Source organism: Scomber japonicus, chromosome 1, assembly GCF_027409825.1.
Source record: "Scomber japonicus isolate fScoJap1 chromosome 1, fScoJap1.pri, whole genome shotgun sequence".
In the NCBI taxonomy this organism is placed as follows: domain Eukaryota; kingdom Metazoa; phylum Chordata; class Actinopteri; order Scombriformes; family Scombridae; genus Scomber; species Scomber japonicus.
This window is the reverse complement of record NC_070578.1, coordinates 6,128,476-6,143,176: the sequence shown is the minus strand read 5'-3', so window position 1 is coordinate 6,143,176 and position 14,701 is coordinate 6,128,476. Positions and strand designations below refer to the sequence as shown.

The window sequence follows — 14,701 nt, the reverse complement described above, 5'->3', positions numbered from 1 at the left end:
GATGGCCATTTAATTAACTAGCTTAAGTAGCTGCATTTGATTGTACAATATGGAAATAAAACACAATGAATCAAGACTAAGGAAAACATGTCATAAACTTATAAATACTATACTAATGACATGATATCATAGAATTACTTTGAAATATTATGGTGACATTGGAAATTATATCCAATAATCAAAATATTGTAAAGGAATAGCTGGTCATTTTTAGTAATAATTTGCTTTCATGTTAACTGATGAGAACATAAATAGCACTCTTATGTCTATAGGTCAAGTAAATGGTCAATGAACCAATGTAAGACATGTTAATTTTGCACTTTGACTTTGTACTTTGGACAGAGGCAGGCAAGCTGTCTCCAGTCTTTATTCTAAGGTCACATTCTCCACACTCCAGCTTCATATTTAACAGAGAGTATTGTTGATCTTCTTAATAGGGAAAACAAATGTGTATTTCCCAAAAGTACTTGTTGATAGTGATTCCCATCCACATATTGCTTCTATGTTTTTGTCCAGGCTTAAAGAATAATAAGAACAGCTCCTACTCATGTCATGGAATATATTTGACATAATCAGTAACAAATCTTACATTTAGGCTTGTTATTTTAATGCACACAAAATTGTAAGTAAGCCGTTTAGGAGATGAGATACTATGGCAGTGTAGAGGAAAGGTCCTTATTTGTAGATAAATGTAATGTTTCTCTTCAGATTTCTGGAGGTAATAGTTCTAAAAGTTCATGATACAATACAAAGACATGATTACTGTTATCTGTCGTCCTACCAATGTCACCCAGACTTTTCTCTCTCTTTTACCTCTTCCACAGCAGCGTAACCAGAATCTGACCATACTTTCTGAGGTGTCCCGTCAGCCTAAGGGGGCTGAGTGGCTCTGGCACCCTAAGATAGTGACACTGTACAAGCTTGTTCTGCAAAACAGCGACAGCAGCTCCACCAGCCGTGAGGCCGCCATAGGAGCCCTGCAAAATATCACTGCAGGAGATGCCAGGGTAGGATCTCTCTCTCTCTCACACACACACACAAACACACACACACACACACACACACACACAGTAATATAGACTATTCATGTATATTCTTATTCCAAAATGCACTGGCTGTGTGCCTTTTGGTTGCTGTGGATTATTCAGCAAGAAAACCAACAGTTGCACATAATTGTGAGTTGAGGCTCATGTGCTCTCTGCCTCTCTCTGTCAGTGGGCATCAGTGCTGGGTGGTGTGATTTTGGAGCAGGAGAGGATGCTGCCCATCCTGCTGGAACTGTTAGACACTGATAATGAATCGGAGCTGAAACCTCTGACTGGACTTCTGAGAAACCTGGCCAAGCATTCCTCCAACAAGGACCACATAGGTAAGATGCAAATTAGGACCCATGACAGCCATGATGAAAATGCACTGAAGGTATTCTAGTCCTCTCAGGGCTGGGCTGTCTGTGTTTGACTTATTTAAAGAGGTGTAGTAACAACCTGTGATGCTGTTGTCATTCAGGAGTAAGAGTACCTTATTGCATACATTACAATCACTTAATACCACAGTAATGTTAAAAACATGCTTATGTACAGTGTCTCTACTGGAAAGCATTGTCTGCTGCAGTGCCTTTATTGATATGACCACTGGGGTTTTTTTGCACAACAGTTTGTAAGACATCACAATTATATTATCTATTTATTTAGGCAAAGTTCTTGTACAGCTTATGTTAAGACAACACTTTAAAGAAGTTTAGTTGATATTTTAAAAAGTAATGGTATTGGTTCTGGTAATTTTGCGACTGATTCCAACCAGAAGCAGTATGCTTAAACACCCTTTATCCCAGTTCAGTACAGGCGTTGGGGGCAGTTAGTAGGAGTAAGTCTTGGGAGCAAAAATAATTATTTCCCATACTTTGTAGGAGGTTGATAGGTAGGAAGGAAGCAGTCAAAGAATAGCCTTATAAATAAGAATATGCTGATGGTTAAGTCTACGGGTGGACAAGGCATACCAGCTAGCCTGAGCATACAAAAAGCAATGGGGAGTAAGGTCTTTGACATTTGTAATAAATCACAGTGCTCCACGTACCTTACGTGTGTAGGCATCACAAAGATGCATACATGTATATAACAACATTATTGTTAAGCACAGACATAAAGGTGGCAGCAACAAGTCTCCTTTCTCGCCGCAAAGGAAAAGGAAGACTATTTGAAACCCAATTTCAACTTTAGTTTTTTCACCAGTTGCTGAATGTTAGGCTTAAATGAGAAGGAATTATCTAACATTTAAACATTAAAACATAATGATTTTTGTCTTGTCAGCATTCAAAACAAGTTTTATATTACATATACATCATTGTACAATGTTAAGTAACAATATTAAGCAAGTTGTAGAACCTGGTTTAATGTAGACACAGAGCAGTATATCACACTATCATTGGCATATAGGTAGACATTTGCTTTGGAAACATTTTGATCTGGTTTGTTTATTAAGACATCTTTGATAATTATTGCATTAAGAGCTCAAATACAACATTCTATAATATTCTTAATTGTTTTAATTTTCTTAATCTTTTATTTGCATGCAACCCTCATTGTGCAATTTTAAATGAACTAGTAGTTAAATTGGAAAATTTGTAGCACAGACGTAGTTTTGGAGTAGCCTAGTTTTGAACTTCCATAAAATTGAAGTAAAAAAAGGGACTTAAAATTGGCCAAATTCAGTGCAACAGAGGTATAGATATCCAGACTTTTATTCCCTAGTATGGATCGAGCAAATCACTGCACAGTCAGAACATTTACTTACTTTACACAAACTATTCTGTACGACATTTACTCTCATCTCGGTCCTTGCAGCTAAGAACATGGTGAATGTGATGGTGGCCAAGCTGCCCAGCGATGGCCATCAGAAAACACCATCTGGGGAGGTGGTGGTCAACGTCTGTGGAGCCCTCAATCACCTGGTCACCTGTAGTTCCCTGGCAGCTCGTGACATCGCATACTTCAACGGCCTTCCCAAACTGATGGGCATCAAAACGTCCCACGATCATAGGTAGGATGAGCTTTCACTGGAATCCTCAACTATTAGCATAGAGCGAGGAAACAGAAGTCAGGATGATGGCATTATCATCAACACACTAATAAGGTTAAAGCCATGTAACAACTGCAGCCAAAACGTTTTCTTTATGCTCATCATTATCAGTCAGACCAAAGCTGTGATCTCTCAGTGACCTTTGTTTCCTGTTTATGGTTTCATTACATATTCTGGAGCTGTCACAGCCTTCTCCATTGGCCAGTCTGAAATAGAACCTTTCATTTGCAGGTCATATTAAAGTGTTTATCTCTGTGTTTCGTCTTGTGGTGTTGCTCTGGTATTTCCTCCCTGTTAGTCCAGCTTGTTTTCTAACAGTCTGTCTCTATATCTTGGTTTAGCTCTGGGAGTCTAAAAGCTGCCAGAGCAGCATCAACTGTCCTCAGCAACATGTTTCAGTACAACAAGCTGCACAGAGACTTCAAACAGGTGAGAAACACAACTACTGATACTCAGAGACATACAACATATACATGAATTAAAATCATCCAAATGTCCAGACTCCAGTCCAAAACTGACTAAACTAATTTACTCCTAGTCCAATCTAAGCACAGATTTCTACAAAAACTAACTGGTCAGACTTCACTTCTGACGGAGCTCTAATCTTGTCTGAAGAACTTTGATAGCTCTCTGAGCATTCATATAGTACCACCATACATATAATACCAAACCAACATATAGGTTTTACTTTAAATATGAATTGGAACAAGTAAACAATAAGCTAAGTGTAAAACTTTCATATTCCACATTCATGTATTTTGTTAATACATTAAGTTGAAAACACAATTTTGTAATGCTGTCATGGTGAACATGTTGAAAATTGGCAATTTACACATTCAGCAGACACAGCGCACCACTGGCATTCATGTGGAATGTTGTGTGCACATGACAAACTGAAGTCCTATCTTCACTCTCCTTTTAGCTCTGTTTTGGTCAGAGAAATGTCTAACTGGATTGCCCATTGATTGTGGGCAGAAACTAAAACAATGAGCTGAAAGATGCTGAAATGGATTGGTAGAGTTTGGAGATAAGTGTGTGTAGGTTCTTCTCTGTGAGTGTCACCTTTCTCATTACACTTAGTTTTTTGACTCATTGTAAATATAGAAATATTGAATTACTTTAACAAAGTCCTACTTGAACACAACCCTTGAAAGGGAAGTTCAAACCATTACTCATTACAATCAACGGAACAGAATGTCATCATAACAAACCTTCCTTCATTCAGAGGCAGGGCTTCTTGCCATAGAGCACCTGCAGCGTCCAATCCATGTGACCTCACACTACAGGGAATTATTTGATGTCAGAAGTAGTTTCTCTCTCTTTCTAACAATGAACCAACCACTGGAACCAACTACCCTGAAGAGAACTGAAGGGTTCCTGTCAGGCAGCAGCAGTGAGGGTTGTTGGTTGCCTAAATGCCTCTGTATCTCACACTAGAGATTTGACTGAGGTTTTCTTTTTTACAACATTTTGAGAAAAGGAGTGCATTCTGTCATCACTCAGTGTTTTATCTTATCTCCACAGTGCTGTCACTGTCTGGTCCTGCTATCTCACTGTGCGGCTACACTTCAGTTTAGACTGAACAACTACTTCACACAAATCCCCTCAGTGTTTGCACTGTGGTTCAGGCTTTCAGGACACAAACCTCAGTGTGATATGCCAGGGCTCCTGTTTTTAATGTTTTTTCTTCCTTAGATTATGCCTCACTCTCACTTGTCCTATTTTCTACTGGATGAAATAATCTGATATTGTAGTCATTCGAGCATGAGCTCTCCTGACAGCTAAAATCCAGAGATGGTAACAATAGTCCATTTTAGTTGTGGAGCCCAATATTACATATCACAACTTAACCTCAGAGAGTTTTACAGTCCGGACAGCAAAACAACATCATCTGTCCTCAGACCCTTGTTTTGAATACGGAAACACTCCCTAAAAATGGGGCGGGGGAGTAGAAGAAATCTCAGGAAGAACAACAGAGGAGGAAAAATAGAAGAAGGACAAATTACAAAAATACAGCATGGAACAGGATAACAACATTATAAGGGATTTATAATACATATGAAGATTGTGATGAAGAGGATGCCAAGTGCCATTAGAACAGAATAGGACTTGAGCCGACCTCCATCACCATGGAGACCTGGCAGGACCAACTACCCGTGTACACAAAAGAGACTTACATCAAACCACTCACAAACAGGAGTAGAGACTTTATTCAGACAGGAGACAGAGGAGACAGAGGAAGGCCAGAGATCTTTGAAAGGCTTTGCTGGTAAAGGTTCAAGTAAGCAAGTAGTTGGTTTAGAAGCTGGCATAAGCTTAGTTTCAGTTTTTGGATAACTGTGTTACTTCGGGGCTGTTTCTTATGCTTTTTTTTGGGGGGGGGGGTGTCTTGAAATCCCAAAGGGTCCAGAGCTTTTGTTCGAAAACAAAAAGTGCAGGCCTCATAAATCAGGATTACTGCCCATGAGAAGGGGGTGGGTCTAGATATTACTCAGTACGGTTTTCCAGCCTCTTCATTAGTTCTGCTCTGTGAAACATTCCTTTGAATGTGAGATGTAAGATGGATATATAGGACATGTATAAGCTAAATTATCTAAATCACAATCATGTTTAAAGGCCGTGTATGCTCACAAGGAATTACAAGGGATCATAATGACAGGTGATTGCTCAGGGTGCTTACATGTAGTGCCAAAGCAAACATACAGAACAGGACTGAGTGATATAGCAAAACATTTAATCAGGAAAATTATTTGTCAAATCACTTAATATTGGGATATATGATGTCATATATTAAAGCACATAGTAATAATACAGTTTGTTTTGGAGTACACTTCCTGTGTACTCCAAAACCTCCTCTAGTGGGAAACCTTTAATTACCTGTTGGAGAGTGCAAGTGCTTCCTCTGTATGTGCTTTTATGATGATGATGATGATGATTCTTCTGGTGATATTTTCCATTGTTGTTGGCACAGGGTTTGGTTAATAGTATCAAGCACTACCATTTGTTTTACATCAGCCTAGCCATGTTTGAGACTGTCAGATCAACCAAGCTCTGCCTATTTTGGAAAGTGTGCCATGTGTTCCTAAAAACTGCTATAATATTGGTTAGGAATAGGTGGGTTTCTGTCATGTAATTAGGTTTTAGGACATTGCAATGCTAGTTTACCTCTTGACAGTATGATGGATGTTTCAATTTTTTGTAATCAGGGATAGGGTTTTCTGCTGTTATGAATTACAAAGTAAAGTCTGTAGTGTGAGTAACAATGATACATGTTACAGTAAGTGGAGGTGTACAGGTCTTGGTGGGTGGAGCAGACTGACTGAATTCTTTCAGGCTTCCTGATTTTCCACTGTAGTGTTCCTCTGCAATGGGCAGGCTGTAATTCATGTGCAACAAGCAGTCTCAGTGATTGGTGTGAATAATAGAATCAGCTGCTCCTGAGTCAGACTGAACTTCCTGAGCTGCTGCAGGAAGTATCCTACATCCTCTGCTAAGTCTATGTTACCCTCTTACTTGAGGTGTTCATTTTGAAGTTTGATGAGGGGTGTTTTCAGGGACCCAGCTTCAGGTTGTCGTGACTGCGCCACAAAAGATATTGTTTACCCCCATCATATACTGTGCCATAAAGCTAAAAATGCAAAAACTACATATAAAATCCAAAGTTGGACTTTCATATAAAATAGGAATATTAGACATGAAAGCAGCATGAAACATTTCCAGTAACACAAAAAATGAATGAAACAAACAAAGCCAAGCTGCAGTAACCTTATGGCTTCTTCTCTTTTGCTTAAAAAGATACAGCTAAAGCAAGACCTTTATACCAAGTGCATACTAGCTGGAGAGATCATAGCCTTATCCAACTATAACTTCAATTACTTACTGTGTTGTCCCTAGCTGTCATTTGTTGTTGAAAATATATATTTTGATAAACCAACAACTTTATAATTAGTTTGTTATTCCACATTATGTTAAATAAATTAGGTAGTATTTAAATCTAATTAAAAAAAACACCTACAAGAATTCGTATGAGCTAGTTTAATAGAGTACAGTAGCATTAAACTTTGACTTTGACTACCAATGATCAATCCCCACAGATTAACTTTGTTCTATTCGTGCAGTAGGACAGTAGAAACACACCTAATGGCCCTTTAAAACAGTTACAAATAAATTTAAGATGTAGAATGTAAAACACTGTTACCATGGTATTTATATAACTGTATGTGTGTAAAGTCTGAAGACAAATGAGAGCAGAATGTGTGGGTGTTGGCTGACATTGTGCTTTCAACTTCTGTCTCCACCAGATGGTCTTCTAGTTTATATCTGCCCACATCCGCTTTTTATCCTACTTGACCTCCACTCCTCTCCTCCCATTGGTCTCCTCTTCCTCCACTCCTTTGCTCTGTTCTGAAAGGCTGAATCTTGTTAGGCTCTGTCCTTATCTAAGGAGAGTAGGTTCTGCAAAATCTAATATTTTCTCTGTAGCTGACAGCAATTATTTCTGAGTTAAACTCCTCTCTGTGTGACTCAATATTTTCTGTCATGTCACACATTAGGAAAATAAAAGGTAATGCAAATTGTTCTTTAAACACTGATTTTTTTTAAATTCATGACTATTATTTCTGCCAAGATACACATTAGAAACCCATGAGCATCCAGTTTGTCCAATATTGATTTTCTGGCTCATTCTGGCCTGAACATCTTGTCTTTGTTGACCTCCAGTAGTTCAACTTCAAATTCAGTTGGTTGCAATCTGCAACCTCACCACTAGATGTCATAAAATGCTACGTCCTGGTCCTTTAAGTTACAAAACAATTATGTGAGTGTGATATAATTACAAGAAAGACAATCAAATCATTAAACTCAACCTCAAATTGCTTTTAGAGAAAAAGCAAAAATCAAACTTTCTTTGGCTGATATTGCCAAGTAACACACAATTAGAGATTGGGAAATGTTTCACTTTAAAGCTTCTCACTGAAAACAGTGGCCTGGTGCAGCTGGAAACAACACTGATAAGAGCAGTGAAACTGATCCAAAACAGTAAAGTCACAGGCCAGAAAACCAAAAAAATTAATGAATATGCCACAGAGTTGAAGGAAATGCCTTCAGTTGATAATTCTCTGTGAGTGTGTCACTATGATTGACCCCTTTCACATAACAGGTTGACATTTTTCCAGTGTTAATATAGAAATGTTAATTACAGCTTTAATGTTGCTGCCTGAGTGCAATGTAGCTCTATAACTGTGTAGGATAAGCAACAATTTTGAGTTTTTAGAGTTATTAAGCTGTTAAGTTCATGAAGAAGACAAAACAACATGCTGTGCTTAATGATTTTGGTTGAACTAAAAAAATCTGTTAAAATAACTATGAGAACAAACTGGATATCCTCAGTTTATGAAGTTGATAAAGATTCAAAGTGAGTGGCTAACAGGATTACAGGAGCCTGGGCACGAACAGGAGAAGCAGCTCCTTTTATAGATGGATCACTTTGCTGTGGAATGCCAAACTGATTCTATTGGATAACACTTTATTCCTCTAATGCCTGCTGTGTATTAGCGGAATTATTATAACTGGAAATAACATGAGAAAACGTCCTAACTACACTTGAATAAGTGTACAGGTGTAACAATCCTAAATTTCTTTGAGTTAAAAAAACAAACAAACATTATAATTGTACTCCAACTTTCTACATTCTTGTGGGGATCCCTGCTATACTTCCTGAATACTGTACTTGTGTCTATCAGTGCCGTTGTTTGGCCTGTGTGTTGTTGAGTTCTAGCTCTTGAGTGATCCCTCTCAGCAAGAATGCAGAGAATCTGACTGAGTGATTTTGGGTTTGTCTCCTTTGTGCCTTCTGGGATGAATAAAAGAGAGCTTGGTTAGGTGGACTTGGCAGCTGCTGAACTCTGTTATGTACTTCCCGTATAAACCCCCCGCCTGCTGCCCCCAAACACTCACACATACACCGGCCCCACCAAACTGAACTTGACACAGCAAACAAAAGCTGCATGTTTATCCATCTGCTGGGTGGCCATGGTGAAATTAGTACATTTGATAGATATCCTGTTGTGTGTGTGTCCTCAACCAATCTCATGCAGTTTGCACACAGCTTGTTGTACACGATGGGCTGTCCTCATGAGTTACAATAAAAACAAACTGACCCCAGCAGAGATATCTGGAAAACTACTGAACAGATCAACATGTAATGTGCTTTGGTGATTCATGGTTCCCAGAGGGTGAAGATTTATAAATTTGGACACTCCATGAGCTTTCCTCAGTACAAAATATGTGAGCACAACCAACTATGATATACTACTATGCCTTTATAAAACATTAAGGCACAAATTCCCCACGAGATGGCAGTGCAAGAAGGATTTTCAAGGTGTACTTACTTTTCAAAGTTGCACTAATGGATGTTTTATATGAAGAATTCTTTTAATCATTGTGTTTAATGTGGAAGGTGTTGCTCAACTCACAGATAATGATCTTGCCTCAGCTCTACAAATCACTGTTGTGTCTTTCATCTCATTATTTTGGTTTTACAGTCTTACCACTTTAGTTTGGAATCCCTGCCAAAGAGCCAGATACAGTATTTTCCTTAGGAGTTGGTGGGGATCAAACCAGAGCTGTAAGGACAGTGAATATTGGACATGTCCACAAATATGACTCCAAAAAAAGTTAATGTTGCTACATGTCTGCTGAATGTGTAATCAATGACTGTTTGCTAACTTTATATGGACAGTGTTGTGTTCTCATCTTGTTCCTCCAAGAAATCAATTAATACTGTTCAGTCAATTAAAACAAAAACTGCCAGTATAAAGAAATATAATAATATAATTATTATTGCATTCAAAAGTTCACATGATAAAAGGATCACAAGAAAATAATTGGAAGACACTGGTCTGACTGCAGACATTGTGAAAGATATTATGGCTTTACAATTTAACATTTTTTCACACATTTTTTCTATTGTGTCTTCATGTCTTTCAGAAAGGATTCACTCGTCGAGATTTCACAGATATCACCATCTAAGTTGCAGGACATTACATGATTAATTCCAAGCGTTGGACCTTAAGGGTCAAGGTTGCTGTGAGGAATAGAAGAGGAACAAAAGGATATAATGTGCAGATGATCTTACTCTGATGGACTTCTAGGAGGAGATAAAATGGACTGGAGCAAGTAAAGCGAAAGGTCCTATCTCTGGTGGTTTTGTGGTTAACCTGGCTTGGCTTACAACAAATAGACTGTGGTGAAGTGAACTTATACTGCTAATGCTCAAAGACACAGTGGACTTCACCCTCCAAAAATTGTTACATGCTCTGTGTGTATATTTAGATTTTGACTGATGTTTTTCTTGTTACACTGACCCTAATTCCATTTATTTTGGACTTTTGCTGGTAGCTGATAAAATAAATTATGTTCTAAATTTCAGTTATATTTTAAAGTGTTAGGTGCAGAATGCCCTGATTCTCCCCTGTTCACTTGGATTCGCCAGCAAGCCTCACAGGGAGGGTGTGATGTGTGCTGAAGTTGGCAGTACCCCTTCATACTTACAAATCAGGGACATGATCCTTCACCAGCTTCCCACCCACAAACACCTCTGTGTTAGATGGACACAGCCATGTTAACCTAACCCTGTATATCAGAAAACTAATACATCAGCCTGACTATATTGTTTGTGTGCACTTGTGGCTGTGAATGTGCTGTAGTTTGTGTAGTCATACCATGTTATTAGGTGTTTTCGGACCAAACGAGTCTGGGTGCTCCCAGAGAGGAACTATCCACTGGGGAGCTCCCCCAAGAACTACATACCCTCAAGGGCTTTTTTTCTGTTTGCATTTGCACCACCAAAGTAACGTAAGCTGGGCGGTTGATGGAATAGCAACGTCACTTCTTTACAAAAATACAACTATAAAAAGATCTTCACATATATAGGCTCAATATAGCCAGGACTTCACTGTTGGTCGATTTGTCCATGTTTAGTTTCATTTTTTAAGGCTGACGTTAAGAGCTGTTGTTTACACGGCTTATGTTTTACACAGGTTTTTAAAAATGGCAGTTGCTGATGCTGCATTGGCTCATGTGTTCGACCAATGAATGTACATTTATGTCACTCAAGGTTCCTCTTGAAGTAGGGGCTTAGAAAGTCCCTCAAAACAGTGTTTTAAGAACTATAATCGCTCCCAGTTGCTGCAGTGCGGACACAATAAGAAGGGGGAAGTTCCTTCAACAGTTCTTAGAACTATAAAAAGTTCCTGCGGTCCGAAAGCACCTAGTCTTGTCTTTGTACAGAAAGCTTTCAAATCAAGCCAAGGTCAGAGATGGGGTGAAAAAGACTTATTATAATTAGAACAAGCCTGTAGTTAGTTATACAAATAGGAATAGAGCCAGAAGATCATAAGACTGTCCAACTTGGACCATAGGTCACTTGAAAAAATTTAGGTTTATTTAACTATCATGATACCATCTCTGGCTTCATTTTATTTTGCTTTGTAGCAAGAAAGTGTGATGCTGTGTTCATGTCACGTTAGATTTACTATAAATACAAGTCGTCATTAACATCAACCTTATAGTTTTAAGTATGTGTTTAGTCAGGGAAGACACAAGTGATGCAGCATACAGATTATAACAGTTTATTAAAACAGTATTTCATTCTATAAAGGATATTTGTAAAGTAGTTCAAATTTGCCTCAGCAAGCATGTTCATGTCCTGTACACATAATCCAGTGAATTTACTGGATGGAGTTTTAAAATACATTTTGAAGAAAAAAACACTAAATGCTTCAATAGGATGAATGAAATTTATTTGTGTTTTATGTTGTCAAACATTTCCTGTCCATAATACCAAACATGGCGGAATGACATAAAGGGATGGATATTAAGAGTCTAAGGTAATTAAAAGTAAAAACTGACTTACTTGCTTATTAATAAAATCAAAACTATTGACACAGTTTGTCTGCATAGTGGAGTTTGTTAACTTTGTGATACTCCAATTTGGAGTTTAGAATGGCGTGGTGTTGCAGGGTGCAGGGGATGGTTTTCTAAATCAGAATGATTTGTTCACAACTTTATATGCAGTGGATCTATATGACTGAGTTACCCACACACACTGATTGACTTTGGAATCACACAAATGTTTAGCAAATAAATAATTTTATGATGATTTCAGTAAAAGATTGTTACGCATACTCACTATACTGTATATACTCGTATTTTCAACATGACAAACAATTTCAAAGGACATTTCAACCAAACCTGTGGTGTAGTGTGTGTGTAGTTAACTGTCCAACAAGACTAGAAGTCTACAGCTAAAGCTACAACTAGCAGCTCTGTGAGGCTGTACACAGCTGTGCATTACGTTACATGTTGACGTCAGTGTGCTAACATGCTCACAATAACAATACTAACATGCTGATATTTAGCAGGTATACTGTTTACCATGTTCACCAGGTTAGTTGCAAGTATGGCCATACTCAGTTCAATTTTATTTTATTTTTATAGCGCCAAATTACAACCAAAGTTATCTTAAGGCACTTTTTACATAGACTGTACTCTTTAATTCAATTTAAAGACACCCAACATTCTCCACATATGCTAATTAGGCTAATTACGACTGACAAGAACATAGCAAAAAGTTTGTCTGATAGTTGTGGAGACAGTTCACATAAAAACTAAAATGTGGACCTCATGGTGGGTATCAGGTTTCATCAAAGTCACCTAGATTTCATCCTTTAAATACAAAATGTTTAGTTTCGAGAGGCTGGTCTGTCTGTTATGAAAGTTTAAAAAAGGCTACCATTGCAGACAAAGGAAGCAGACTTCACCAAACATCAGATTAGTTACGCATGTGATCTCAGGGGAGAGCTGTGGAGGAACACCAGCAGCACTAAATGCAGAGTTGAAATAAATTAGAAACAGGGATCTCAGGGTGCAGCACCATAATGAAGCTTAGCACAAACCATAATATGACAGTGCCACAAATGAACCAAAACACAGCAATTAGCCTGTCTTCACGTGCACACAGTGAGGAAAATCACGACCTTGAAAAATAAACAGGCATGCGCTGTGTAGTCGAATATGATCAATGATGTCAACATATAGTGTGTCATTATAGAAAAAACAATCTACTTTTGATTCTCTTACACTGTTCTTTATAATCACTGAAATATTGCACAATATAAGTGAAAGGCAAAGAAAACAAACCTCTCAAGTCTCAAGTGGAGTGACAAATGTGAAGGTTTTCTCTAAAAAGGCGTGTGGGAGAAAGTGCTGTAAGCTTCAATTCAGGTCTGGAGGATGATGCAGACCAGCAGGAACCTCACAGCACTTATCTAGCCGTGGGAGGAAGGGAGGGGTCAGGTCTTATTGGGGAATGACAGGTCGTCTACAGTGGGAAAAACTGGAGAGAGGAGTTTCAGCATGAGCACAACAGAGCTTTAAAGGCTTTTAACTGTGTCATGTGGTATGCTCATGATTAATGAACATTCATTGGAATAGTTTTTTGAAGTTCATATCAGTTTTTAAAAAAGCAATAATCCCAGAGAACTCAAATTAAAACAGGATCTGACTTAAAGCTCTACTCTTTTTAACAATCAATCAAATGACTAGATGTGTAATGTTGAAGTGTTTGTGAATGATGAGGCCACTGACTGGTGACTCTGATCATCCTCTCAACTCTACAGCCACTTTTAAATGTTTTTCAGTCCACTGAATTATTTTTTTCAGCCTGCTTCTTTACTGTATTGGTTCAGTCTTACAGCTCTCATCAACTTTGTTTCCAGGCAGGAAGGAAGCTGATTTCAGCAAAACAACCCCAATAAACCAACTGTACACTACCAGCCCAGCACCAAACAGCAGACAGGCAGGGTCAGGGGCTAAATGGTGAACATAGTGGAACATTTAGCTGCTTAAGAGTCAGATATTTCCCTCAGGAGTTGAAACAGAGCTCAACAGAGCTAAACGACAACTAAATCTTCAATTTACATCTGTCAGGTTGCCTGAAACATAAATTAAATGAATGTTAACTTTGTTCTGTGTCTGCTTGATGTGTAAATAAGAGCACTTTCGCCACAATGATATGACTGTGGAGTGTGTAGGTAAACTATGGTCGCAATGACCCAATCTCCACTCTAGGAGCTTCAAAGTTTCACTCAGTTTAATCACAGAGGTTACAGAGCAGCCATGTGGACTCTTCTCTTCCCTCCAACCTCAGAAACCTCAACCTCAGACTGAGCATCCTGAGTTGACCTCAGTCACACATACCAGCAGGACTTCCAAACATGCTTTTGTCCTCTGTAAATTTTGCCTATGACTCATAAATGTAATCAATGATATCATATCTACACATTATCTAACTTAAGTATCCTCACACTGCAGAGTTTACATTTTGAAGTTTTATTCCAGAGTAAATATCTGACTTTTTAAAGTGGATTTCAAGATGGGTGACGCTACGCAGATGGATCTTCACTGCCCTCTTGTGGCTGAACTTCTGACCTACAGTGGATGATTCATATACTGTAGTTGTCCTGGTGTTTCCTGGGGTTTAAGGCATGCAGCTGTAACACCTGCAGCTGACATCAAGCCAGGATTTGGATCACTCATTGATTTAATATAATGCTGGTTGGTTCCA

General features: G+C 38.4%; 1 protein-coding gene across 1 annotated transcript in view; it reads left to right on the top strand.

The window, feature by feature from the left end:
- Positions 1-10,866, top strand: part of LOC128357465 (plakophilin-3-like) — a 32,762-nt gene extending 21,896 nt beyond the window's left edge. Inside the window, exons 9-13 of the mRNA XM_053317823.1 lie at positions 825-1,007; positions 1,216-1,369; positions 2,841-3,036; positions 3,417-3,504; positions 10,063-10,866. Coding sequence (XP_053173798.1) covers positions 825-1,007; positions 1,216-1,369; positions 2,841-3,036; positions 3,417-3,504; positions 10,063-10,104 — 663 coding nt within the window. The 3' untranslated portion in view covers positions 10,105-10,866. The remainder of the gene's footprint in view (positions 1-824; positions 1,008-1,215; positions 1,370-2,840; positions 3,037-3,416; positions 3,505-10,062) is intronic.
- Positions 10,867-14,701: the final 3,835 nt, after the last annotated feature.